The sequence below is a fragment of the Peromyscus californicus genome, unplaced genomic scaffold (genome assembly GCF_007827085.1).
Source record: "Peromyscus californicus insignis strain IS unplaced genomic scaffold, ASM782708v3 Scaffold_9__1_contigs__length_137607984, whole genome shotgun sequence".
Classification (NCBI taxonomy): Eukaryota; Metazoa; Chordata; class Mammalia; order Rodentia; family Cricetidae; genus Peromyscus; species Peromyscus californicus.
The window spans coordinates 17,151,060-17,177,370 of record NW_026294617.1 but is presented as its reverse complement, the minus strand read 5'-3'; the positions used below and the strand labels follow the sequence as shown (position 1 = coordinate 17,177,370).

At 42.7% G+C, this 26,311-nt stretch overlaps 1 protein-coding gene and 1 long non-coding RNA gene across 2 annotated transcripts; both read left to right on the top strand.

Annotated features, from left to right (window-relative positions):
* Positions 1-571: 571 nt before the first annotated feature.
* Positions 572-25,603, top strand: LOC128105577 (uncharacterized). Its single transcript, XR_008216371.1, has 2 exons — positions 572-806; positions 23,377-25,603. It is a non-coding gene; the product is annotated as an uncharacterized LOC128105577 (long non-coding RNA).
* On the top strand, positions 6,869-7,642 carry LOC128105568 (filamin-B-like). Its single transcript, XM_052730817.1, is given in 3 exon segments — positions 6,869-7,340; positions 7,343-7,370; positions 7,372-7,642. Coding segments are annotated over 3 exon segments (486 nt in total). The 5' UTR covers positions 6,869-6,997; the 3' UTR covers positions 7,487-7,642.
* Positions 25,604-26,311: the final 708 nt, after the last annotated feature.

The following is a 26,311-nucleotide window of genomic DNA, read 5'->3' as shown; positions in this document are numbered from 1 at the left end:
TTGGCCCATGCCTTTAGTCCCAGAACTCAGGAGTTAAAATGCAGGCATATCTCTGTGAGTTCAAGTTGGGCTACATAGTGAGATCCTGTATCTGAAAGTTGTTGTTTGTAAATATCTAATATAAGATATAGGGACACAAAATTAAAGGATTTAGAACACTTGCTAAATGTTTTTTATGTGCATAGTAAGATAATAATCACTTTTAAGCATAAGTCACAGTGAAGGAACATCTTCCAAAAAGCCTGAACAGAGAAATAAGAAGCATGTCAGGTTCAAAGAAGATTAAGATTTTCATAGTGAATTACTCTAGCTGTTCCTACCTACCCTAAATAAAATAAATAAAAGTAAAAATTTTAGTATTCTCAAAAGTATTAAGGAAATCAAGTATAAATAGTTATTTTGTTTTAAAATTTGTTTCTTAATACTCTGGAAAGTCAGAAGTAAAGTATTTCAAAGCAATTTCAATTATGATAATATATCAAAAATATTGCTTATTGAGAGCAGCTCCTATTTTGGCTTGCGTGCATTTATTATAGCTTAAGAAGTTTTTCTAAGCCCTGATCCTGAAAGGCATTCTCTTAGCAACCCTGGGGAGCAGCGTGAGAGCTGGACTCTCAAACCCCCTATCTGGCACCAGAACCAGGGAAAGGCATGGAGACAATTAAGGAGACTATCTGCAAGAAGGGTGGTGGTCCCCTTGGAGGTCAGCCCCAAGAAGCACCATCTGGAAGCAATCCAGAGAGACACTGCACTGGGGGCCTTAGAGAGAGTGTTCACTGGTTGGATGCTGCAGAGCCTTTGAAAGGGTGAGTAGTCTGTTTTCTTAAGCCTCTCTTTTTTTTTAAGCATTCTCTTTGTATAGTTTCTCCCCTCAGAATGAGTCAGAATCTAGTGCTTACCCTGTAATAACGGATCCCAAAGAAGACAGCTCAAGAGGGTACTAAGAAATCAGGCATAGAATAATGAACCTCTGAAGGGAAAACTGACTTGGAGGAGGAAGCAAAGGAGTATCATAATCCCAAACGTGCCCCTCCTCAAGAAACATAAAGAGAAACAAAGGGACCTCTGAGTCTCCTTGACTTTGTAGGTCAGATTCAGGGACCCACAATGGCAGGCAGAGATTTTATACCCTCCCTTCATGAGAGAATCCCGCTGCTATTTCCTTTGGGACATAAAAAAGAGGCAGCAAGGTACTACAATCTTATTTGGCTTCCTCTGCTCTACCTAATTATAAGTCACTCCATGTGACTGCCTGAGAACGTAAATAAAACTGGTGAGGTTTGCTACAATCAGAGCTTTCAGTGAAATGATTCACCGGAAACAAAAGGGTTAACTTGCAAACTGCTTGTGCTGTGGAGCTGGAACAGCTCTTCATTTAAATAACAAAACAAGCTTCCCTAAGGGGCAGATAGACTTGGCTGCACTGTCCTAGACACCTTAGCTTGTTTGAAAACTCAAGAGAAGATTCCCTAACTCTCAGACCCAGCACCTCTCCCTCTCCCCCTCCCCCTCCCTCCTCTTCCTCTCCCTCCTTTCCCTCTCCCTCCTCTCCCCCTCCCTGTCCCTCTCCTCCCCCTCTCTCCCTCCTCTCCCTCTCCCTCCTCTCCCCCTCCCTCTCCCCCTCCCTCTCCCTCTCCTCCCCCTCTCTCCCTCCCTCTCCCCCTCCCTCTTCTCCCTCCTCTCCCTCTCCCCCTCTCCCCCTCCCCCCCCTCTCTCTCCTCCCCTCTCTCTCTCCTCTCTCCCTCTCTTCTTCCCTCTCCTATCTCCTCCCCTCTCCTCCCCTGCCCTCCCCTCCCCTCCTCTCCTCTCTCTTTCTGGGTTAATTGTTACTACAGAGCTGTTTATTTACAAAAATCATGGCCCTGTCCAGTTAACTCATTCAAACCAAGTCACTGGGGAGGGGACACTTTCCCTTTGAGTTGGAAAATTCTGAAGGTCTTTCAGTTTGATTGGAGATGTCCCAGAACTGAAAAACCTTGCTGCATAGACACTTACTCTCTTTGCATCTCCGCCTTTTTCTTCCAACTCTGACTGCCTGTCTGCATCTCCAACACTCCCCTCCGCCCCCCTCAGGTCCCAGGTGGCTGGCTGCCCTAAACAGACACCCTGCTGCTGCCTGCCTCTTCAGTTACACTCTCCAGTTCTCATCAGCTCTAAAAATCTTTCCTCTTAACAATTTAAAAATAAACTTTTCCCCCTCTTCACTCATAAAACAGCTATTTTTGTTTCTTTACTGATTCATGATTAAGAGCCTTTGTTTCCATACTAAAAGAATTTCAACTCAAGCTTATTATTTTTAAGGCTAAATCTAGCAGGATGAAACAAAGTTCTAAATTTATAGAGACAACTAACTTATAAGTTGTTAAAAATAGGTTCACTAAAATTGTAAACTATTAAGGATAACTAAACAATACAACTTAATGATTAATCATCTAGCTACAAACTTATAAACTGTTAAGAATAAGTTTACTTAAATTATAAACTATTAAAAATAATTTAAAAAAATAAAAATAATTAAAAACACAACGTAATGACTAGTCATCTACCCAGTAACTTAAACTATAAACTGTTAAGGATAAGTTTTACTTAAATTATAGGCAATTAAAGATAAATAAAGGATACAATTTGCTGCTTAATCATACTGGAAATGATCGTATTCTCTATTCAAATCTTTATCTATAAACATGCTAAATATTAATATGATCAATTCCTTTCTTAGTTTCCTGGCATTTAAAAATGTTTAAGCTTCTCTCTACAGATAAAACTATGCCACGCCTTAATTGCTACCAGGGCTCTATTTTAATTATATATACTTTGGAATCAGTTGCCTTGCTTTGATAAAAAAAGCAGTCTATTCACCAAGTTACTTCTTTACAGAAAAATTTCAGACCTAAATTTAACAGCCAAAGGCCTATACTGTTCCTTATGACAACTAAAATCTCTAGTCACTGCCTCCAGTAAAGCTGTGGTTATATATAACAAACATCCTTCCCAAAGCTTCAGCTGCCTTCTCAACTTCTCTCATTGAACAAAAATCAAGTAATTGGCCTCATTTCCTTGGGTTAATGCCAATTCTGAGAACAAGTTGTCTTGCTACCAGATCCCAAATAAAAATAAGCTCACCATACAGGTTTCAAAGTAACTTATTGTCTTACAATGACTTCCCTCAATAATCAATCACTTATGTTTTTGGCAAGTTAAGAAGATGTTTTAGGATGTAAAGTTTTTGTAAGGACATTAAGGTTTGAATAAGTGATTTTTGGGTCTGAGATGTAAGATAAAAATAAAAGACTTAAGGTATGGGGATATATAAAGGCTTAAATATGAAAAATGCTTTGGGACAAGTTGTTTGGATATGTAAATGGAAGTTATGAGGGTCTGAGGATGAAAAGGCTTCGAAGATGATGGGGAAAAGTGATTTGAGATGTATAAGGAAATGAAACATGTTTCAGATTTCTTTCTCTTGCTATTCTGCTGTTATATTGAGACTCCAAAGGTTCCTAGTTTTAACATTAATTAATAAAATTCTGATAAGCTATTAATCTAGCACTACTACCATTATCATAGCCACAGGCTTGGGATTTTAAATTCCCTTTGATTGTTTTTTTAACTATTTATGGGCTTGAGGATGCTTCTCATTATGTTGAGGGCATGTGTATAGTCTACATTCATCCAATTTTTCTGGATAGAAAAAAAAAATGCTTTTAACCAAAATAAATTTTAGGTTTCCAAACTTTTATTATGACTCCAAATATGAGTCTCCTTGCCTCTTCTACAACATAGATTTCAATACAGACTACAAATAATAATAATGAACATATCTGAACTTTTTGTCTCTTTAAGAAGGTTCTTATAAGCTTCAGGAGCTCTAAACACACCAATGCCCACAGGTCAAGACAGACTTCCGAAAAGTACTACCAAGCTGTGGTTTGTTTTCTCACCTGCCTATTTTTTTTCTGGGGTAGTGGGGGTGGGGATTTCTCTCTTCCTGGCCTGGAATACCCCTTTCACATCTGCCAAAACCATGCACTTAAAAGTTCCAAATGTACACTTAAGTCCAAAATTTCCTCTTTAAATGTCCATTAATATGTATTTGTTCCAGTAGATTCCTAATCATTAAAAAGGTTATTTACACCCCATCATCTTCTCTGCCACAAGCTCACTGCAGCCCTGCACCCAGCCCTCCAGCTCACACTCCAGGGGCCCCCAATGCACTCTCCAGGCCATGTCCCAGCACAGACTGATCCATTTGCTGACTGCACCCTCCCAAAGCAGACCTTCCAAAGCTGCCTACACCTCTCACAGAGCCTGGACAAGTGAAACAGTCTGCTCTTGCTGGGCTTCCATGCATTCCAGCTTTCAGAAGCCCCAGCCTTGTGCCCATGCCAGCATGGAGTAACCATGAGCGATTTCTACACCCCTTTGTCATTCTCCCCTATTCCTATACTATAGAATTCCCACGCTCAGCGACTGGATTGCCCTTAAAAAATGTTCTATTACTAATCATATAAATTCTGCCCATGGTCCTGTTATGTATATTTTATCAGACAGTCTCCATATGTACTTCTGACAATTGTTCTGTTATGAAAATCTTGCTGTGTATACTTTGAGACAAATTGGTACTGCCCCTTTTATAGCCAAATGGTTTATTATTGTTTAGTTACAAATTTGAGTTACAGGTCAACTTTAGCTACAGCCTTGGTGGTATAGATGCACACTGCTATTCAGGTAACTCTTTATCTAAAAATGCTTCATTAACCTTAGTTACTCAAAACAAATTAATTAAAGATTAATATACAAAAGTGTATATTCTAAACAAAACTATTTTTTTGATAACTCAAACATAATATTTAGACACACTTAACAATATCATATCATACTATTATAGATTTTTATGTTACTCCTCTGCCCTTTCTTGAATCAGAAATGTTCTGGGATCATAAACAACTATACTTACAGGGTGTTTACACTAGTTCTCAGCTTGCCATCAATATAAATTATTCTTATTAATTTCAGAATTATTACAATATTGCTTGTCATTGTTCCAATCATCTTCAGACTTTCAAATTATCCACAGTACTCACAGCCCTTAGAGAGATTTACATGCTTCTTTTTTTATTAAAGCAAAAGGGGGAGGTTCCAGAGTCTGTGGGAGTATACAGCAGGTGATAACTAGTGTTGAGCAGGTTGACCCATCAGACAAATAACTCTCTGATGGAAAACCCCACTTGGCAAGACCATGGGGTCACTGATTGCAAATGGGATCTTTGTGTTAGGAAGATTAGGAGCACCTTTTCAAAGACGCTCACTCAGAAACAAAACCCTTGATGCCTCAGCTAGGCTGTAACGGAAAAGCTTGACTTTTTTGCTTTTCCCAGTAAAGTTTCCGGCCCTTTTGGGCTCTCTGTAGCTCTTTACCCACACTCTCCCAAGCGTTTCCCTCAGGGTACTCTGACCTGCTGTCTTTTACTAGCTTGAAGGAGACAGAGCTTAGAAGAGGTTTTTTAGGAACTTGTCCCTACCTCCTGCATTGCAGGGAGGATTGTTAAAGCTTGAAAGAACTTAGAGAGGTTTTGCTGTCTTAACAGGTTTGTTGTTTTCCCTTAGAGCTAATCACAGGTGGTCCCCATACTAATATCTTCAGGCGATTCTAATTTTTGTCCTTCTGAGAGAGAAAGTTAAAAGCTTTAGTTTTTAAGTTTGAGAGCTTTTGAGAAAGATTAAGGCTTTTTAGAGAGATTTTCCCCCCAAGTTCTCCAAGGAAAGCTTTTGAGAAATTTTTTTCCCCCAAGAGAGAAAGACCAACTTACCCCAAAACTTCTGAACTTTAAACTTTGACTTTTTTACATCCCCATTTTTGCCTCAGGGAGAAAACACTTTCTCCTGCCACTTGGACTTAGCATTTCAGCTGTCCCCAGGTCAAAAGCTTCCATAGGAAACTTTTTCTTCCCCATAAGCTCAAAGAAGAGCTTTTTTACTACCTGTAAAGCCCAAAGAAAGATTTTTTTCACAGTTTGCGTTTATAGCCCCCAAAGTTAGAAAATTGTAGAGTTTTTCTGTCTAGTTGCCTTACTTATTTTTTCCTACACAATCTTACACTTTTAAGTTTTTCCTACACTATATTACCACCCTATGCCTTATACTTATTTTTTACAGATAGAAATTGAGAAAGGGATAGAAGATAGAAAATTTTGACTAAAGAGAATTTCGCTGCAGCATCGGACATCCTTCCAGTCCGCTTTCCTTTTCTCTCAAGGATAAAACCCCTGCCTCTCAATAATATATATAAAAAATATATATTTTCCATAACACCGGCATGCCTTATCCACTGGCAGGGTTGAACTCAGCACTTTCGCCAAAAACTCTGTAATAAGACTATTATTTTCCTTTATCTTTAGTCCCTATTACTTTGTCTTTAGTCCCTGTTCATTTGTCTTTAGTCCCCCCTTTTTTTTCCTTTAGTCCCTTTTTTTTTCTTTAGTCCCTGTTCATGGCGCCATTCTGTGGGGCATTTACCCAACCACTCCCACAGTTCCCCAGAGTTTTCTTGAGTGCGAGCAGCAGGAAATATTAGATAGAAGGATTTATTGTGGAGAATATCACGGAGATAAACAGATAGAAAATAAAGGATAGCCTCAAGAGGGCCTGGAACCTATTCCAACGGCCCCCGACTGTCTCTGCCCCAGGGTTTTTATAGAGATGCCAAGGGGTGGAGCAAAATACCTCCTCCCCCAGCACAGCCAAGTACAGACCATCTCAGACACCTGCACTCAGGCCTGTGGTCCTAATCATCCTCTATGTGGACCTGCTGGGTAAAGCCACGAGGAACCCGAGAATGGGCTCCCACAACAGACCAAGAGGGAAAGCCTCAGAGAGCCACTGCCCACAACAATAAAAACGCCACATATGCCATTACCTATATCTCTGATAAGACCAGACACTATGTAATTTGGGTTGGCTATAGTGGAGACAACATTCTCCTTACCTTATCTGGGCCATGCAGACAGGTGGATCCAGCAAGTACCTGGCCACAGGTCCTGAGATTGCCCCTACTGTGAAAACTGGAGAGAAAATGGGCTTCATACTGGATGCCAAGACTACTGGGAAGGGGAAAGTGTCCTGCATGATTCTGAATGTCACAGAGGCTGAGGCTGATGTCATCGGAAATGAAGATGGCACCTATGACATTTTCTACACTGCTGCCAAGCCAGGCACCTATGGGATCCACGTGCTCTTTTGTGGTGTTGATATTCCCAACAGCCTCTTCACAGTCATGGCCACTGATAGAGAAGTCATAGCCATGGAGCAGGCCCAAGTAAATGCATGTCCTTTAGGTACTAGGTGACTGAAGAGGCCTATGTTCCAGTCAGTGAATGGCCTAGGCTTTAATCCCTTTGACTGCGTGATTTCTATAGGGAAAGGGGGCTGGCTAAAGAAACCCACCCTGACCCTGGAGCCCAGAACTAGGGCAAGATGGCTCAGATAAGGCCAGTGAAAGAAACACAGTTTGGCTCAAATCAGAGCCATCTCAGCCCCTGGCCAACTGACTTGTGAGTCCAACCAATCACAAAGCAGGACAGCAGAATCCTGGCCCTAGGGCCCAGGGTCAGGGAAAGAAACACAGCCTGCATTTGGGACCTGAGCCAGAAAACACTTTATCCCCAAACCCATAACCAAGGAAACATGCCTTGACTCTGAAACTAGTGCTAAAATAACACTCTTGGTCCCTAGAATCAGAGTCAGTCAAAGAAATGTGCCCTGACCTTCAAGGTAGTGTCAAAAAGCCAAGAAAGGCCAGTGAAAGAAACACAGTTTGGCCCTGAAATCGGGGTCATCTCTGTCCCTAGCCCACAAAACTGGCCAATCCCTGTGCAGAAAAAACTAACCAATCATGGGTTGACTCCACCCCTAGGACATCCTATATTAACCACCCTGCCTGGTCAGTTGTGAGCTGTTCTCTCCACCCTGGTAGAGGCAGCTACTCTCCTAGATTCCTCCTTCCCAAATAAATCTCTTTCTCAAAAGAGTTTTGGGTGTGAAGACCTTCATTCACTGGTGCACAGAAGAACCTTGCTGAGACGACCCATGGTGGATTGAGCAAGGGGGAGCTGAACAGAAGAACATTGCTGAGATGTCCCATAGTGGATTGAGCAAGGGGGCTCTGAACAGAAGACCATTGCTGAGATGTCCCTCAGTGGACAGAGCAAGAGAGAGCTGAAAAAGTAACACTTTTCTCCTGAGGGGGAGGAGATTGCTACATTTTGCAATTTCTTAGGCTAGAGAAGCAGAGCTCTTCTAGGAAGTCTCCTTAAGTGGGGGGTGACCAAAGCTCAGCTGTAAAGGCTCTCCAAGAGAGAAGCAAGATTGCTATATCCTGCAGGGAGACCAGCCCCCATCACACCAGGTACAGCCTGACTTTCCTGAACAGTCAGGATACCCTGCATTTCCCGAACAGTCAGGATACCCTTACCTACTGAAGCAGTTCCAGGCCTGACTTTACTAAGAAGTCAGAAAAATTTCCCTTCCAGGGTTGGGCTGCTTCTTTGCAGTTCCAGCCATCAGAGCTGTGCTAAACAGCTTCAGGTGTCTGGGACACCTTCAGGGCAGAGCTGCTCTGAGCAGCTTGAGGTGTCCAGGATACCTCGCCCTCCAGGGCTGAACTGTCTCCTTCAGCCTTCAGAGCTGTCCCATGAAGCTCAAGGTGTTGCATTCCCTTTCCCCAGAGTTGCAAAACTCACGTTTTGGTGTCAAAATCTGGGACCAGATCCACAGAGTTGCAACAAATTTACTTACAATTTCATTTGCTGTCAAGAAAGGAGAAATCACAGGAGAGGTGTATGTGTCTCTGGGAAGAAATCTACACCTGAGATCATGGACAACAAAGATAGCATGGTCACTGTTAGATATGCCCACACTGAAGTAAGGCTTTACAAGATGCACATCAAATACATGGGCAGCCACATCCCTGAAAGCCCTCTCCTGTTCTGTGTGAACTACACAACAGTGGGAGCCTTTCTGCATATGGTCCAGGCCTTGTGTATGGAGTAGCCAACAAAAATGCCTCATTTACCATTGTCACAGAAGATGCAGGAGAAGGTGGTTTGAATTTTGCTACTGAAGGACTGACCCTCAAAAGCAGACATCAGCTACATTGACAACAAAGATGGTACATATACAGTGACCTACTTGCCCACCCTGCCTGGTGACTATAGCACCCTGCTCAAGTATAATGACAAGCACAAGCTACTCACATGTGAAGCTAGGATCTGTTGTTCAAATTTCTAAGGGTCTTTAAATAAAAATCTGGAAGCTAATATTGGGGTGAAAGCTGAAAGATCAAAGAAGCAGAGCAAGCCACAGCCACCACCTCTTACCAACTCCTCAGCTTGAAAGAGCTCCAGCTGAGAGAGCTTCCTTAGTCAAAAAGCCTTCAGCCAAAAGAGGCTTCCTCAGCCGAAAGCACCTCCAGTCAAAAAGCCTCTATTTCCTGTATCCTTACGCCTTATATACCTTTCTCCACCCACCCATCACTTCCTGGGATTAAAGGCATATGTGGTTCCCAGTACTGGGATTAAAGGTGTATTCCAACACTGGCTCTGTTCTATCCCCTAGACTGAGTCAATCTCATATAGCCTTTAAATTCACAAAGATCCAGTTGGATCTCTGCCCCCCCCCCCAAGTGCTAGCATTAAAGCTGTGTGCCACCAGTGTCTGGCCTCTATGTTTAATCTAGTGGCTTGTTCTGTTCTCTGATCTTTAGGAAAATTTATTAGAATACACAATGTATCACTACATTCCCCTTTTTTGTCTAAAATAATAAAGGAACATTATAACTAACATAAGAAAAACTATATACATAAGTACAATAAGTATATACCATATATACAATCAATAATCACATTAACAATGTCTAGTCTATTGACATTTGACAGATTCAGAGAAAATACTCCATTATTTATCCTATTTGGTGAGTCCAAAGTGTTGTACCTAATTCACTTTCTATCCTAACTTGTATTACCAACCCCAAGCTATCTTTTGATGTCTTTCAAACGTACACACTTTACACCTCTTTAGTTTCTTTTCTGAATTTGTTAACAGGGAAAACTATAACTATCTAATCTTTAACTCACTCAGACACCGGAAGGAAATAATATTAACTGAGTAAGCAGGAAGTGCAGACAAGCAACTTCCAAAAAATATGAGAAATGACAGAAACAGCTGGCTGCCTGAAGAGTCACCCAAAGTTCCTCTGCAACATTGGGGTATCCATCTTCAGCTTATAGACTGAGCATATCTGACAGGCTTTTCTCTGAAGCAGAATTTTCTGAAGGGCCTTCCTACCTTGTCTTGGCAAGGTGCCAACAGTTCTTTCTTTTGTGTCCTGCTTGTCCATTTTGGACAGCATACTGTCAGCAGTGGAGGCAAGGGCATTTTCTTGCCCAGTGGCTAACTTGCCACAGAGAAAGTAAACTCCATACGGAGTTTCTTCAATGCTCATCATCTTCTTGAAGTATGTTGGTGATGCTAGGAGCAGAAATGTCTCATTTACATAAAAAAATCTATGTTATTAAAACATCTTAAATGCCATAATCTGTAGATCTCTAAAGTGTTTGAAGATGACCTATCTAAAATATATCTGTTTGACATTGAAAACATACCTAACTGGATGACAAATTTGATTGTAATGACTAATTACTAACTTACACTTCTTTATATACTAATTAGTTGGTAATAATAACTTTCAAGGACTAGAAATTTGCATTACATTGTTAAATGAACTGTATAGACACAATACCTTGAACAAGTTTAGAAATATATGTACAGTATATTCTAGCAAAATCAATCTCAAATTTGTATCAATATCCAAAATTTGTATACAATATACAAAAATTCAATCCAATGTAAAATATTTAAAACTAGTAGTTGCTATTTTTGTTTGTTTTTGTTTTTTGGAGACAGGGTTTCTTTGTGTAGCTTTGTGCCTTTCCTGGAACTCGCTTTGTAGACCAGGTTGGCCTCAAACTTACAGAGATCCACCTGCCTCTGCCTCCTGAGTGCTAGGATTAAAGGCATGCGACACCACCGCCCGGCCTATTAGTTGCTTTTTAAAAGTAAATTTAACCTTTTTATCTTATCATATCAATATTTTCTTTTCAGAGTAGATTCAATAATCTACCTTTTTATATATATCCTCTTTTTCCCCTTTCCTTTTCTTTTTTTCAAATAAGAACCCTGAATCTAATTTCCTTTGTTCAGCTTTTTCCTGACTATTAACAATAACAACTTCTAAGCAACCATCCTAAACAATGACAAATATCCATAACTCATTGAATGACCAAAAACCACCCACCCCACCTCTTGCAAATGTGGGTGTCATGTTCTTTAAATTACTTCCAGCTGTCTTGGGGCAAAGGCATTTTTAGGGGATCCTGAAAAGACATATTTTGGGTTAATTGTCAAGTCCTGGGAGAGGTAGCTGGATCATTGTTGTCCAGTCTCTGTATAATGCCAAAGTACTTGTCTCAAGTCCTGGCTAGAGTAGAATGTGAGGCTGTATCACCTCAGCTAGCCATCTCAATATTGTCCTGAGCAGTTTATAGTCCAAAGCCAATCTTTTGGTGGTGTTTGTCAGTTTGGTGGTGTTATCATAGTCCTGAGGGAATCATCATTGTAGGGTCCCATCATCTTTTGGGAGACTTCAAAGTCATGATTAGGCATGGTCATGGTTCACTACAGAAAATCTTTTCCTTCAGACAAGTTTTCTGCATGATTTGTTGTTTTTCTTCAGTTGTCTCATTTGTCCAGTGGTCTTCAGATTCCTTAGCCTCCATTTTCCTGAAAGACAAAAATAAAACCCTTCCCCAACCCTAAATTTGGGGAGGTTCCCAATCTAATCTTTATCACTTTTGATTTATAGTTCCTCCTGATTTTTTGTTCTCTTCTATAGCTGTTCTATCATCCAGAGCTATATAGTTTTTTACAATAGGCACTAGGTTCTTTAATTGCTCTGGGAAGAAGTTTCTTCCAGGATGACAGGAAAGGACTAAATGGATTTGACATGAGGGGTTCTTCAAGAGGCTCCTCAGGGCATTTGCCAATGGCAAAGGCAAGGGATTACTTCGCCCCTTGTTAATCTACATTCGTTAGTCCAATGTCTGCCTTTGCCAAACCTCCTGTATAATCTAGAATGAAGGGGAGTTCTATTGGGATTATTCCTTGAAAAAACATTAACTTTAGGAGTGTCTTGTTTAAGTTCCTTTTTAAGTGACCTTGTTTACTGCATTTGAAACATTTGACATTACTATTTTTCTTCAAACCTCTGGAAATCACCTCTCCTACGCAAGCATCATCACAGTCATGAGATTCAATATTTATTGTATCTTGGATCCATTTATACAAGGGTGCTGATCTTGCCTTTAATGACCTAATTACCCTTTTGCATTGTTCATTGGCATTTTCAAAAGCCAGAGATTCAATTAATATCTGTTCAGCTTCTGAATTTGGTATCATTCTATTCACTGCTGAAGTCAGTCTTTATAAGAAATCAGTGAAGGTTTCTTTTGGGCTCTGTATAACTTTTGTAAATGACTCAATTTCCTTTCCTAATTCTTGAATTATTTCCCAAGCATTCAAGGCTGCCCCATGCAGTGAAAGCCAGGGTGTGGTCATCATATAAATAATTGTCTTTGTATATCAGCATAATCGCCTTCTGCAAGAAGTTGATCTTGGCAAATTTCAAAACCTGGAGCTCTACTCCATTGTTCAATGGTCATAGCCTCATCTTTTCACCAGGTCCTCCATTGTAATTGGGGACCAGCCTCTAAAACTGCTGTAACCAAATCTCTCCAGTCTTGAGGAATAATTCTATTAGAAGTTGACCACAAATTTAACATCTGCTTCACAAAAGATTACTGGATACCATATGAAACTACTGCTTCTTTGAATCTCTCCTCAAATCTAGCATTTGCACAGAGTCGAGTGAGCTCTTACACAGCCTTGAGGATATATGTCATTTGGCAATTCCTATAAGGTTACTGGATAGATTAATGTTGGCTGTTTGAAAGACTTAGGCTGTTTCTCTGTAACCTTATAATGCAATGCTGAGATTAGTTCTTCTTTTAATTCTTCTGTTTGGGTCTGAATATTTCTATGATCTGTTTTAACAGGCTTTCTAAAACTTTTATCTTGGCACTCATATTAACCAACTTTTTTAATGATAAAACAGAAATGATCAAACAAATAATATTTATAATTAACATTACATAAATCCCAACAACATTAATTATCCTCTCATTTAATTGTTCCATTTTCAGACTGTCTATCATTGTATTATCAAACAGAGACCAAATACATTGTATAAATGTTTTCCCTTTTTAATGTGGGAAAAAAACCTTTCTTTTAACTAATTCCTCTCTTTAAGAAATCCCAATTGGGGGCTGGAGAGATGGCTCAGAGGTTAAGAGCACTGACTGTTCTTCCAGAGGTCCTGAGTTCAATTCCCAGCACCCACATGGTGGCTCACAACCATCTGTAATGAGATCTGGTGCCCTCTTCTGGCCTGCAGTTATACATGCTGTATACATAATAAATAAATAAATCTTTAAAAAAAAGAAAAAGAAAAGAAAAAAAGAAATCCCAATTGACTCACGAAATCTGCTGACAATGATGATTCAGATGATGGTGTGACAGGAGCCTGAGGAGGGTTCCTAGAGAAAGCCAAAACCCACTGGGAGAGGAAAGAAGTGAATGATCCAGCCATCTGAATGAAGAAAATATGAAAAGTAGCTAACTCCTGCTGTTTTGGGAGCCCCAAAACCTATGAAGTTTGCTGCAGAAGGGCTGCAACAAAAACTTAGCCAGCAGGATAGGGACTCTTGTCCAGGTGTGGTGGAGATTCTGACCACATATAGCTTCCAGACTGAGTGAATTCATACCCCAAAAGATGGATGCCAGATGTAACTTAAATCTTAAAATGATCTTATAATAAAAAACCCAGAGCCTGATATTGGGGTGAAAGCTGAAAGATCAAAGAAGCAGAGCAAGCCACAGCCACCACCTCTGACCTCACCAACTCCTGAACTTGAAAGAGATTCCTTAGCCAAAAAGCCTTCAACTGAAAGGGGTGTCCTCGGCCAAAAGCACCTCCAGCTGAAAAGCCTCTAGGAGCCTCTACTTCCTGTTTCCTTATACATTATATACCTTTCTCCACCTAGCTATCACTTCCTGGGATTAAAGGCATGTGTGCTTCCCAGTACTGGGATTAAAGGTGTATCCAAACACTGCCTGGCTCTGTTTTCTCTTCTAAACTGAGTCAATCTCATGTAGTCTGAGGAGACTTTGAACTCACAGAAATCTAAACAGATCTCTGCCTCCCAAGTGCTAGTATTAAAGGTGTGTGCCACCACTGTCTGGTCTCTATGTTTAATCTGGTGGCTTGTTCTGTTCTCTGAACTTCAGGCAAATTTGATAGGGTACACAATATATCACCACAAGGATCAGCTGCCAACTTCCTTCTGGACATCAGTGAGACTGATCTTAATACATGACAGTCAGTATCAAGTCCCATCTGGACATGACAAGCCCTGTCTGCTGAAGAAGCTGCCCCAAAACCACATTGGCATTTCTTTCATTTTATGAGAGGTGGGTGAACATCTAGTCAGCATCAAGAAGAATGGCAACCACATTACTGGAATCCCATATCCATTATCATGATCCAGTCTGAAACTGACAATTTGTGCTGCACCCAAGTCTATGTGACCAAGGCCTGTCAGAAGGCCAGACTTTAGAGATATCTGACTTCATTGTGGACACAAGAGATGCAGGTTATGGTGGCATATTCTTGGTGTTAGAATGATCCAGCGATGTGGAAATCCAGATAGACTACCTGGAGGACATTGTCCACAAGGTATCCTACCTCCCCACTGTGCCTGGAGTCTGTATCATTTCCAACAAATTTGTGGATGAGCATGTGCCTAGAAGTCCCTTCACTGTGAAGATCAGTGTTGAGGGAAGAGTCAAAGAGAGCATCACTTGGACCAGCCAGGCTCTGTCTATGGCCATAGCTGGCAGTATCTGTGATGTGAACTTGAAGATTCCAGAAAACAGCAGTGACATATCTGCCCAGGTCACCAGCCCCTCGGTCCATGTTACCCAAGGTGTCTGTGGGGAAAAACTCTCACTGTGTCCAATTTGTGTCCCAGGAAATGGGCATTCACACAATCAGTGTAAAATACCATAGCCAGAATGTAACATGAAACCCCTTCCAGTTCACACGGGCCCTTTGGTGAAGGAGGTGCTCACAAGATCCAGGCAGGAGGCCCTGGCCTGGAGAGAGGAGAAATAGCCATCCCAGCTGAGTTCAGCATCAGGACCTGAGAAGCAGGTGCTGAAGGCCTCTTCATTGTTGTTGAAGGCCTAGAAAGGCAGAGATTACATTTGATGACCATAAAAATGGGTCATGTGGTATTTCTTATATTATCCAAGAGCCTGGTAACTATGAGGTGTCTATAAAGTTTAACCATGAGACCATCTCTGATAGACCCTACTTGATGCTCATCATCACATCCAGATGACACTCACTGCCTCACTGTTATGAACCATTGGAATCAGGATTAAAATTTAACCAGCCAGCATCCTTTTCTATAAGGCTGAATGATGCAAAAAGAAAGCTTGATGCAAAGATGCATAAACCCTCAGGAGCAGTGGAGGAATGCCATGTGTCTAAACTAGAGCCAGATAATCAATGTTGAGTTCAATGGGAGCCATGTGGTTGGGATCCCTTTCAAAGTGCATGTTGAGGGGCCTGGCCAAACAGGGAAGGAATCCTGCTCTAGTGTCGGCCTAAGGTGCCGGGCTTAAGGAGGGTACTGCAGGTATCCAATCAGAATTCTTCATCAAAACCACTCAAGCAGGCCCAAAGACATTATCTGTTGCCACTGAAGAACCACCAAGGTCAGAGTGGATTGCCAAGAAACCCCAGAAGATTACAAAGTCATGTACACTCCCGTTTCCCCTGGATTAGTGTCAAATATGGTGGGCCCAACCACATCATGTGTAGTCCATTCAAGGCCAAGTTGACAGGCCAGTGTCTTGTCAGCCCAGGCTCAGTCAACAAGACCTCATCCATCTTGATAGAGCCAGTGGCCAGGTCCTCAACAGAAACTGGCTATAGCATCATGCCCAAGCCATTCTCAGATACCAGTAAGGTGACCTCCAAGGGGCAGGGCTCCAAATGGTCTTCATGAACCAGAAGAGTTCTTTCCTAGTGGATTGTAGCAAAGCAGGGGTCCAATAGGCTGTTAGTCAAGTATGATCTAAGCCTTAGATAATCAAATTTAAGACTTATGATGCAACATGGGAGGTAACATTTCAAGACAATAGTCTGGAGTATGGTCCTCCAAACAAAACAGCTACCATGATCAGATTATCTGTGCCCACTTGCAAGAGACCAACAGAAGAAGCCTGTGGACTGCTGACATTTCCTCAGAAGAGGGATTGAGGATGGTCATTACACTCTCACTTGAGATTCCAGCCGCTCTGTGAAGACATCTGTATGCAGTTCTGCCTTGATTGCACTGGGTCTATCAAGATGGCATATCCTCAGGGTCTTGGGAGGTTCTAGAACTCCTGTCTTGTAATATCTACACCCACCCCAACCTGTGCCATTGGGATGAGTGGTTAAAACAACCTCCTCTGGCTTATTTACAGCTGCACAGGATACAACTTGGCATCAAAGTCCTTGGCCATGTAGTTTCAGAAGCCAGGAAAATATTTGTACTGTTCACAAGCACTCAGATGGTGTTCAGATGCCCAAGTCACTTGATGGGGGCTTCAGACCTTCATGTTGTGATAGAGAAGCCATGCAGAGGCACAATATGGTCACCAGATTCACAAAGCCGTCCTCACTGACAGCCCAGGACTACCAGAGCTGTAGTTGGAAGTTTTCATATGTCCCCCTTGGCCTGCGGTCAGGACAAATCTCTCACTCACAGTCCCACAGCCTTTTATAAAATAATCGCTAGAAGTTTATATTAATTAAAACTGCTTGGCCATCAGCTCAGGTTTATTCTTGACTAGCTCCTACACTTAAATTGACCTACAATTCTTAACTATATGCAGCCACGTGTCTTGGTACCTTTTCTCAGTTCTGGTTTGTCATCTTGCTTCCTCTGTGTCTGGCTGGAGACTCCTGACTCAACCCTTCCTCTTCCCAGAATTCTCCTCATCTGCTTGTCCCACCTATACTTCCTCTCTGGCCACTGGCCAATCAGCATTGTATTTATCAATCAATCAGCAACACACATTCACAGCATATAGAACGGCATTCCACAGCACAGAGCTGGTAGGAAGGGGACAGTCTCTGTCATAGTCCACTGCCTCTAACAGCTCTTAGGCATCAGTGGAGATCTTTGTGTCACTCACAGCTGAAAACTCAGAAGCCTTAGGAGTCACTGGCATGCAGCAGTACTTGGTGCTTCCTGGTCTGCTGATGGCAATAATGTAAAGTATGAGAACCTCCAGCTTTGACCAGGGGACTTTTAACTCCATGTTATTAATGACACACAATGTAAATGATTCCAGTGGAGTGCTGGTACTGAAACCTCATTAGTCCTTCAGTGCATCCTTCCCACTTACTGTGAAAGCAGAGGGTCCCCAGAACTGCAGCTTCAGCATTGACTATCCCTGACACATTAACAAACTAACCATGAGAAATCCTTGACTGGGATTGGGGATTTAGCTCAGTGGTAGAGCACTTGCCTAGCAATTACAAGGCCCTGTGTTCAGTTTTCAGCTCTGTAAAAAAAAAAAAAAGAAATCCTTGACTATGGGTCTGCTTTTTAGGAACCTAGAGAAGCAGGATAGGCTCATTGCTCACCAGAAGCTGCCAGTTCCTGAGCCCCACTCCTGGAAGAGCCAGCTTGAGTCCCACATCCTCCAAGAGCACCCATCCCCTGCCCAGAATTCACTGTGCCTTCTCCATGACCACTTATTTCCCAGTGTCTGACACTGAGGCTGAAGGCCAGCTTCCTTCTGACTCTCTCTGGTCTCCTTATGCTCTCCATTCTCTCTCCAAAGCATCCTGCACAGTCTTGCAAGCATGTCTATGGATTAATGGTAAAGGCACTGAACAAATGCCCCACTGGCATTTGGTGTTGTCACAACACTGGTGACATCACAGGAGATGCCAGGGCTCTCAAGGATACAATAGAATGTTTCAGAAAGAGATTGCTGATGCCATATTGTATAGTCCTTGCCTCCCTGCTAACTAGCTCACCCTAAACTGACCTTAATCCAAGGTATGAAAAGGCCAGAAAAATATCTAGTCTAGATACATAAGTCAAAAACTAGGCCTCACTAGACCCCACTTCCTGCTTCTCAAAAAACAAAAAGCCATTAATCACTGAAGCTCCAGATTACAGGGACAAGGGGAACAGCAAGTACACAGGCTTAGACAAATAACCAAATAAGTACAAAGCCTGAAAAACATCCAGACTTGTCCAAAGAAAAAGATTATAACCCTGACCAGTGTCTAGCTAACTTTTAGCCAATAGACATTAATAACAATAATTGCCACCCGCACAAACTAATTATACCTAAGACAAAGTAACATCCTTAGACATTCCCCAAAATTAGGCTTAAAAGGACCCATCACCCCTTCCCCGGGGTCGCTGACATTCTGCCTTTGGACTACCAGTATACTAGAATAATAAAAATGCTCTTGCTAATTGCATATATGGATGGTGGTCCTTTGTGGGACTTCTCCAGGACCCCAACAGGTACCCTTTCAAGGAGACTCTCCAGGGTAAACACTTCAGTATCTCCTCCTCCCGAAGCCAGAGATCTAACTCTCTGCTCCATTAGAAACTTTTTATCTGTGGGGAGTTGAAGGTTCACTTTCAAAACACTGCCCAGGATTTACCCTTTCTTTCCTTAAGACCCATACTCAATAGGATGAGAAATAAAAGATCCTGAAAAAGTAGGTCAGGATGATGCAGTTGAGGAAAGCTGCATCTCCTGAAGTGAACAAGTACCTGGGCAAGATCATTGAACTCTTACAGCTGGGGGCCATCAAACCAAAGAGATATCACATATGTAATGATAAAAATTTTCCTGTAGAGCTTCAACAGAGCTCATGTCAGCCATAAAGCTGTTAGTGACAATGTGAGGAGCTGTTGACAGGTTTGCCTGGAGCCACCTGAGCCAAGGTGAGTCCTCAGATGTCAACGCAAACACTCCCAGAAAGCTTATGAAGGCCCAAACCTGGAACCAAGAGGCTGAGGAAAAGAATAGTGGTAAGTAAGAGATCAACCTGGACTGTGTAGAGGCATCAGGAGGAAAAAGAACACACACACCACACACCACACACACACACACACACACACACACACACACACACACACACATACACCAACCAGCACTCTGTCAAGGGGAGAACATGATGTAGTTCTCTGCTGTGGTGTTTCAATCAACAAAAGCCAAATTCCCTAGTCTGAACCACTGGTGACAATTTCCATGCTATTTTAAAAGTGGCCTTGGTATTTCTGGGTACAGTATCTATTAGAACATGAAAAGGACAGGCCAGGGGCAGGCAACAGGAGAGGCTCAGGGTTCATGCAACACAAAGCTTTATTTAAGTCACACCTCACCTTCTTACTTATCTTGAGAGGCCCTGTAAAGTGGACCTGGCACATAATCAACCTGGAGTGCATGTTCTCCAGATCTGGATTTTTTTTCTCCAAAGTGTTTTCCTTGGAACCTAGGCCTGAGGATGCTGCTTGGTGATCTGTATGTTTTCAGACATTGAAGCCCTGACCCAGTAAAGGGGGGTGACAACTTTATTTCTGAATATGGTCTCGTAGAGTCCAGCAAGTTGAGGCTACACTAGAATGGAGGAGCAAAGCATTTGCCTCAAATGGTATGAAAAGTGTCTTTATTGTGAGCATTACTGCTCTGGAGGAAATGGTATCCTGACTTATAGGGAAGTCAGGCTGTATCTGAAGCGGGGTACAGGGGGGATGGTCTCCCTGAAGTATGTATTAATCCTGGCCCTCTCCTAGAGAGAGCCATTACAACTGAGCTCTGCTCAGTTCCTTTATGGGAATATCCTAGCAGAGCTCTATGTTTCTCCTTCTGCTCCAGCCCCAGATGTTACTTCTGCTTCACTCTGCTAAAGGAAAAATCCCTGCAGAAATGTAGCAATCTCCTCTGGCTCCAGGAAAAAAAATATTACTTTCTTTCTGCTCAGCCTCCTTAAGGGAACATCCACTGAAGAAGATTTTCACCCAAAACTCTTTTAAGAAAGAGTTTTTATTGGTGGCACATGCCTTTAATCCCAGCACTTGGGAGGCAGAGGCAGGCAGATCTTTGTGAGTTTGAGGCCAGCCTTGTCTATAGAGCGAGATCCAGGAAAGGCATAAAGCTACACAGAGAAACCCTAGCTGGACAAAAAAAAAAAAAAAAGAAAGAAGGAAGGAAGGAAGGAAGGCAGACAGGCAGGGAGAGAGGAAGGAAGGAAGGAAGGAAGGAAGGAAGGAAGGAAGGAAGGAAGGAAGGAAAGAAAGAAAGAAAGAAAGAAAGAAAGAAAGAAAGAAAGAAAGAAAGAAAGAAAGAAAGAAAGAAAGAAAGAAAGAAAGACTTATTTGGGAAGGAGGCATCCAGGAGAGTGGCTGCCTCTGCCAGGGTGGGAAAGGACAGCCCCAACTGAACAGGCAGAGGGGCTTATATAGGGCTTCTTGGGGCAGAGTTTCTCCAGGGAGAAGATTTTCTGCTCAAGCGTTGGTTACTTTTCCTGCCCAGGGATTGGTTGGTTTAGTTGGTCAGGAGCAGAGTTGGCTATGATTTCAGGGCCATACTGTGTTTCTTTCACTAGGCATTTTTCACTTTGTGCCTCCAATTTTAGAGGCAGGGAGTATTTCTTTCACTGGTCTGGTTATAAAGCCAAATTGTGTTTCTTTTGCTCTGGTTTCAGGTTCAGGGTGTGTTTCTTGGGTTCTGGGTTCAGGGCTAAAGTATTTCTTGAGACATCACACTTTCATGAACCAAGTCCCAATCCCAGGAGATACAGTTATCCACCCCAGCCAAATATACACAGAAAACCCTCTTGTATCTTCCTGTCAGGTATCCCACTGATCCCTTATACTTGAGGAATCTTAATGTTCTTCCAAACACCCTGAAGTCCAGCTGACAAAAGACAGCACCTGCCCCTCACAACACTTCATCTCAGCCCACCCTTGGCACTTGGATTGTGTTTAGAAAGGAGACTGACAGATGAGACTCTGCTCAGCTGGTCTCAAAGTTCTGAGTTGAGACTCACCCCTCTGTAGATGTCAACTTTCATCTCTGTATAGGGTGGGGAGTGTCTCCCTGGTCAGCTGGTTTCTTCTCCCTCCTTTCACAGGCTCCAGGTGACCCAGGGGACAGCCTCCTCACCCTACAGGATACAGCTTCACTTCAGAGCCCTCAAGTCTGTCCTCAGAAGCCGGGGGGAAATTGGCAGAGTTCACACTCAGGTGATGTGAAGATTCCCAGGTTATCTGCCTGTCATTCTAGAGCCTTGCTATTGCTGGAGATGACATGCAGGGCCAGAACATGGTCACCAGACTAAGCAAACCATCCTGCTTGATATCAGCCCTGGGCTGACAGGAAGGACCCATGCTCTTTCCCTGTCCACTGCCTCTTAAAGCCTTTCAGATTGTGAGCTGGGTAAATGTGTTATCTCTGCTTGTATATTTGCCTAGCAAAGAAAACTCCTATACCCACAACATAACTTCTGATCTCTTTGACTGCAACAGATTCCTCTTCTTAGTGTTTACTCTTTAGTAAAAACCAACTTGTGGCTTCCATTTGCTCAAAGTCTCCTCTCAATAGTTCATATTTCCAGAGATTTTATTAAACCATTGAAAAATGGGCTAATGCAGACATCATCTGTGTTTAACTTTATTGAGTGATGCACCCTAGCAACTACAGGCATTTATGTTACCTGCACTTTTATTTTCTAAATAAAATACAAAACAAAGCAGATCTGAGCTTTCCGAGATCTGCATTGACATCAGTTATAAACATCCCAACAGAATTATCTGCCCGGTCCTTCTCTGGCTTTAAAAGAGGAGTCTATGTGTTCTGTGAACATTTACCATTAAGTCTGAGCAAATTCCTCCTGCTTGAGGCTTGCAGCCCTCACCTCTGGCTGAACTTTGGACATCCTTCCAGGAACAGAATTTTCTCAGGTAACAACTGAAATAAAAATATGCATATAAAACTAGATTATCACAATACTTAAAATAAAAATGTTAGCCTGGTATCAACACTGTTACATGAATATCAGCATGCTTCCACATAGATAGGAAGCATTAATATCTGAAAGTGTGCATGTGCACAATGTATACATACTAATTTCTCAGGTGGTTAATGAATGCACTGCTCCCAGTAGAAATGTAACATCTGCTGAATGCACAGTGCAAGGAACACTGAACTTGGAATATTCTGGCATTTGTCATTCAAAGTACAAAAGATGCAACTTTGGATACATTACTGAATACATTAGTAAAACGTTCACTGTATGATTGCTCTTGCAGAGGACCCAGCTTCCATTCCACAAGGTAGCTCCCGACCTACCCTAACTCCAATTCCAGGTGATATTTTGCCATCTTCTGGTCTTTCGGGGTACTGCAAAAATGTGCTGTACTGATGGACATGCTGGCAAAATAGCAACACATATAAAATAAAAATGAAGATTTTAAATGTGTCGAGTATTATGTTTTACTGACACCCTCACAACCTATTCTCATGTGTGAGTTCATGTGTTATGGCTTTTCTGGTAATTTTCTTCTTGTTGTATTTTGAACCTGGTTCCCTCTCTGTATTCCTGACAGTGCTGGAACTCATTTTGTCTGTAAACCCTGCTGTCCTCAAACTCACAGGTATCCAACTGACTCTGCCTCCAGGAGCTGCAGGAAAAGAGGGTACCACCATGCCCTACCTTTTGGAAGTAATTTGTTTTGTTTTGTTTTTTGAGACAGAATCTCACTAGGTAGCCCAGACTGTCTCAAAACTTGCTATGTAGACTAGGCTGGCTTAGGACACAGAGATCCACCTGCCTGTGCATCTCAGATGTTGGAATTAAAGGCATGTAGCAACACATCTGCCATAACTGCCCATGTATTTTTAAAAGAAAGAAGAGAAGTTGCGTTCATAGGCAAAAGTTTCAGCACTATGGACTTAACCAGTAAATTCTTTTCTTTTTCAGATGGACTGTGAGGTAGGTTCCAGCCCCAAGTCAGACTCTCAGTGCTACAGTGACGAATCCCTCATTGGCATGAGGAGTCAAGGAATTCCTGCTCATTCACCTCAGTTCAAACTTGGTTTTCTGTCTTACAGGTTGGAAAAGAAGTATATCTTATGCTCGTCTGCTTTGATTGTGGTCAGCACCATTGGGCAGCCTGTACAGAATGAGGAGTAGCTGTGCCCAGGAGGAGGTCAAGTTTCTCACAGACACCATGGATTCAGTGAGCACGGCGGCTGCTGGGCACCTGCAGTGTCTCCATGCAGGAATGGCAGAGTCTCAACACACTCAATCGGAAGGGCAGGAACCCACACAAGCTGAGGAGCAAAAGCCCAGGCTTGTTCACTGTGCTGTGAACACATGACTGTGCAGCCATGCCAACCTTGTGTCTTTTAAGACTTCCAGACAGTATATTTAGAGCTTGTTCTGTCTAACTTCCTATGATATGTTCTTACTCCCTGGCTTCTGTTAAAACCTTCTTCCAAAAAAGCTTCATACTCCAAGGCTCCCAGCAGGTGTGGATCCCAGCAAGCAGCTCAACCAACTTCCACACTGGCCCATGGTGCCCTCCATGTGGGCTCACACTGAGAGCTCTGGCTAGATGTTACACTCCTATGCTTTGCCCACAGCCTTGTGGTCCTTGGTCATCAAGAAATGAGGTCACTCAGCAGTGTCTGGGCCAATAGACACCCACAGTTCTCCTGGTATTCCATACTGGACTTTGGCTGGGGTCCAGTCAGCCCATGATGCATTCCTAGAACCAGCTACACTATTTTTTTTTCCTTTTTTCTTTGCAGTGTTGGGATTGGAAACCAGGACCTTGTGCATGGTAGACAAGCCTACACTCCCACCCTGGAAGATTCCAGGCAAGGGCTCCACCCACTGGCCACTCTACAAGCCCCTCACTGGGAGATTCTAGGTAGAAGCTCTACCCCTGGGTCACACCCCAGACTTTTTATTGACTCAAACCCAGTACTAAGGTGTACTTCCCAAGTGAGGACACCATATGACTGCCTAGACTTACCCATGCAGGCATACCATGCTGGCCCCAGACCTAAGTATCATCAGGCTGTAGTGTCTTCTCACAGCAGAACCTTTGCTGGAGGTGTCTGTCTGGGGTTTTGTGTGCACTGCACATGAACTCCATGGTCATGGCTGGTTCCTAACGTTTTCACGTTGGGGTACAAACTCTCATAAGCTTCTTCTTTTGGGATCCAGGATAAGAGGTTGGCTACCTTATCCTAGACAGTCATAGGTTGTGTTTGTTCGGTGCCTAGAACTTGGCTCCTAATAAGTGGGGATTGAGGGTGCATTCAGCTCGCCCATTGATGGCTTCCTGCTGAAGCCCACGTTACTGCAGAAGTAAATACACCTGCCAGAGCCTGGTGTGCAGTGAGATACGACATGGGGAGGGATACAGTGCAGGTGGTAATCTCTGGACAGCAGGAAGCCATCCCCACACCCCTAGGGAGCAGAAGGAACCACCAGCCCTGCTTGGAGTAACTTCCAGTAAAGGGGGTTAGGAGGATGAGGTGTCATGCATGCTGGGCTGTGGGTGGCCCTCAGTCCTCATAGCCCTGGCCTCCAGAGCCCACAAGTTCTTTCTCTGAGGCCCTGACCCTGCAGGAACCTGAAGAAACTCCAGAGCTGGCATTGTGAGCAGTGTGTGTCCTGCACGTGGAGGATGAGAGCTGGAAGGGACTCAAGGACTTGGAGAGCACTGGTGGCATGGACTGCCCCTTCTGCCTGGGCACACACAAGGTGGTGTTTATCCTCCTCTCCAAGGATTGCACGTCAGTGGCACCTTCTGTCAGGCCAAGCAGATCCACATGCATGCACATTTACCGGAGCCCTGAGTGCTTGATCCCCATACCTGTGACCCTCAAGCCCAGCACTTTGAGCCCATGAGCCCCGCACCCTGAAACCCTGAGCCTATGAGCCCCTTATCATGAGCCCCACACTCTATCCCCAGAAGTTCATACCTACAAAGCCCTAAAGAAGCATAGCTACACTTTATATTTTTGAAAAGGCTATTACAATCCATAACTACCTTCCTATCAGGTGTCCAAGGGCAGCCATGGCTTATGGGTGAGTGTCACTAAGTCTGACACAAGAGAATACTCCTTAGCTTAATTTTCTGTTTGGGTTTTTGGTGTTTGCTTTTTGGTTTGAGGTTTTGTTATTTATTTATTTTAAAATTTATTTTGTTCTTGTCAATGTGATATTTGCTAAGGTGGTATATACTGACTGACATTTTGTATTCCCTATTAAGTTAAATGACTGTATTTTTATGCATGAAAAAGCATTTATCTGTACACTTAAGACCATCTTTTTTTATTCATATATTGTGTCATACCTCTGAAACCCCCAAATGCACAAACAGAAGTATTTATGTAAGTTCCAGGGGGGTTTGGGCTCCCTTGTGACTTCCCCATCAGCCAAGGTTACATAGTACAATAGTGTCTTGAGGGGATATGGCATTGCCTATTCCACGGATACCCACCTTATGATAGAATTCATATCCATACTGTATCCCTAACTTCATATACTTAGCTAATTATAAATACGGTATATTACACACAAATGTATATGACAAGATCAAGCAGACCAGCTAATTGAGAACATACCTATGTTTTCTAATACCTCTCAGGAAATAAGAATATTCTATTCCTAGGTCTCTGGGCTGTCCAGCCTCATGTTACTGGCCCTCCAGGAAGTGTCAAACATGGGCTCCCCTCACAGCATGGGTCTCACGTTTGACCACTTGGTTGGCCACTGCCACGAGTTCTGTGGCACCTTTTCCCCAGCACATCTTTCAGGCAGGACAAATGATAGGTCAAAAGTTTTGTGGCTGGGCTGGTGTGGTGACTAGGTCAGGCTCTGTATTCTCCCATTTCTAGGAGTCTTCTCTGGATAGAACCAAATACAACTGGCAAAAGAAAAAAAATCAATGAAATGATTCCATGATATTCTGCTCTACTTGCTATACACGTAGACCTATCATAATCATCATCAGAGAGGCTTCATCCA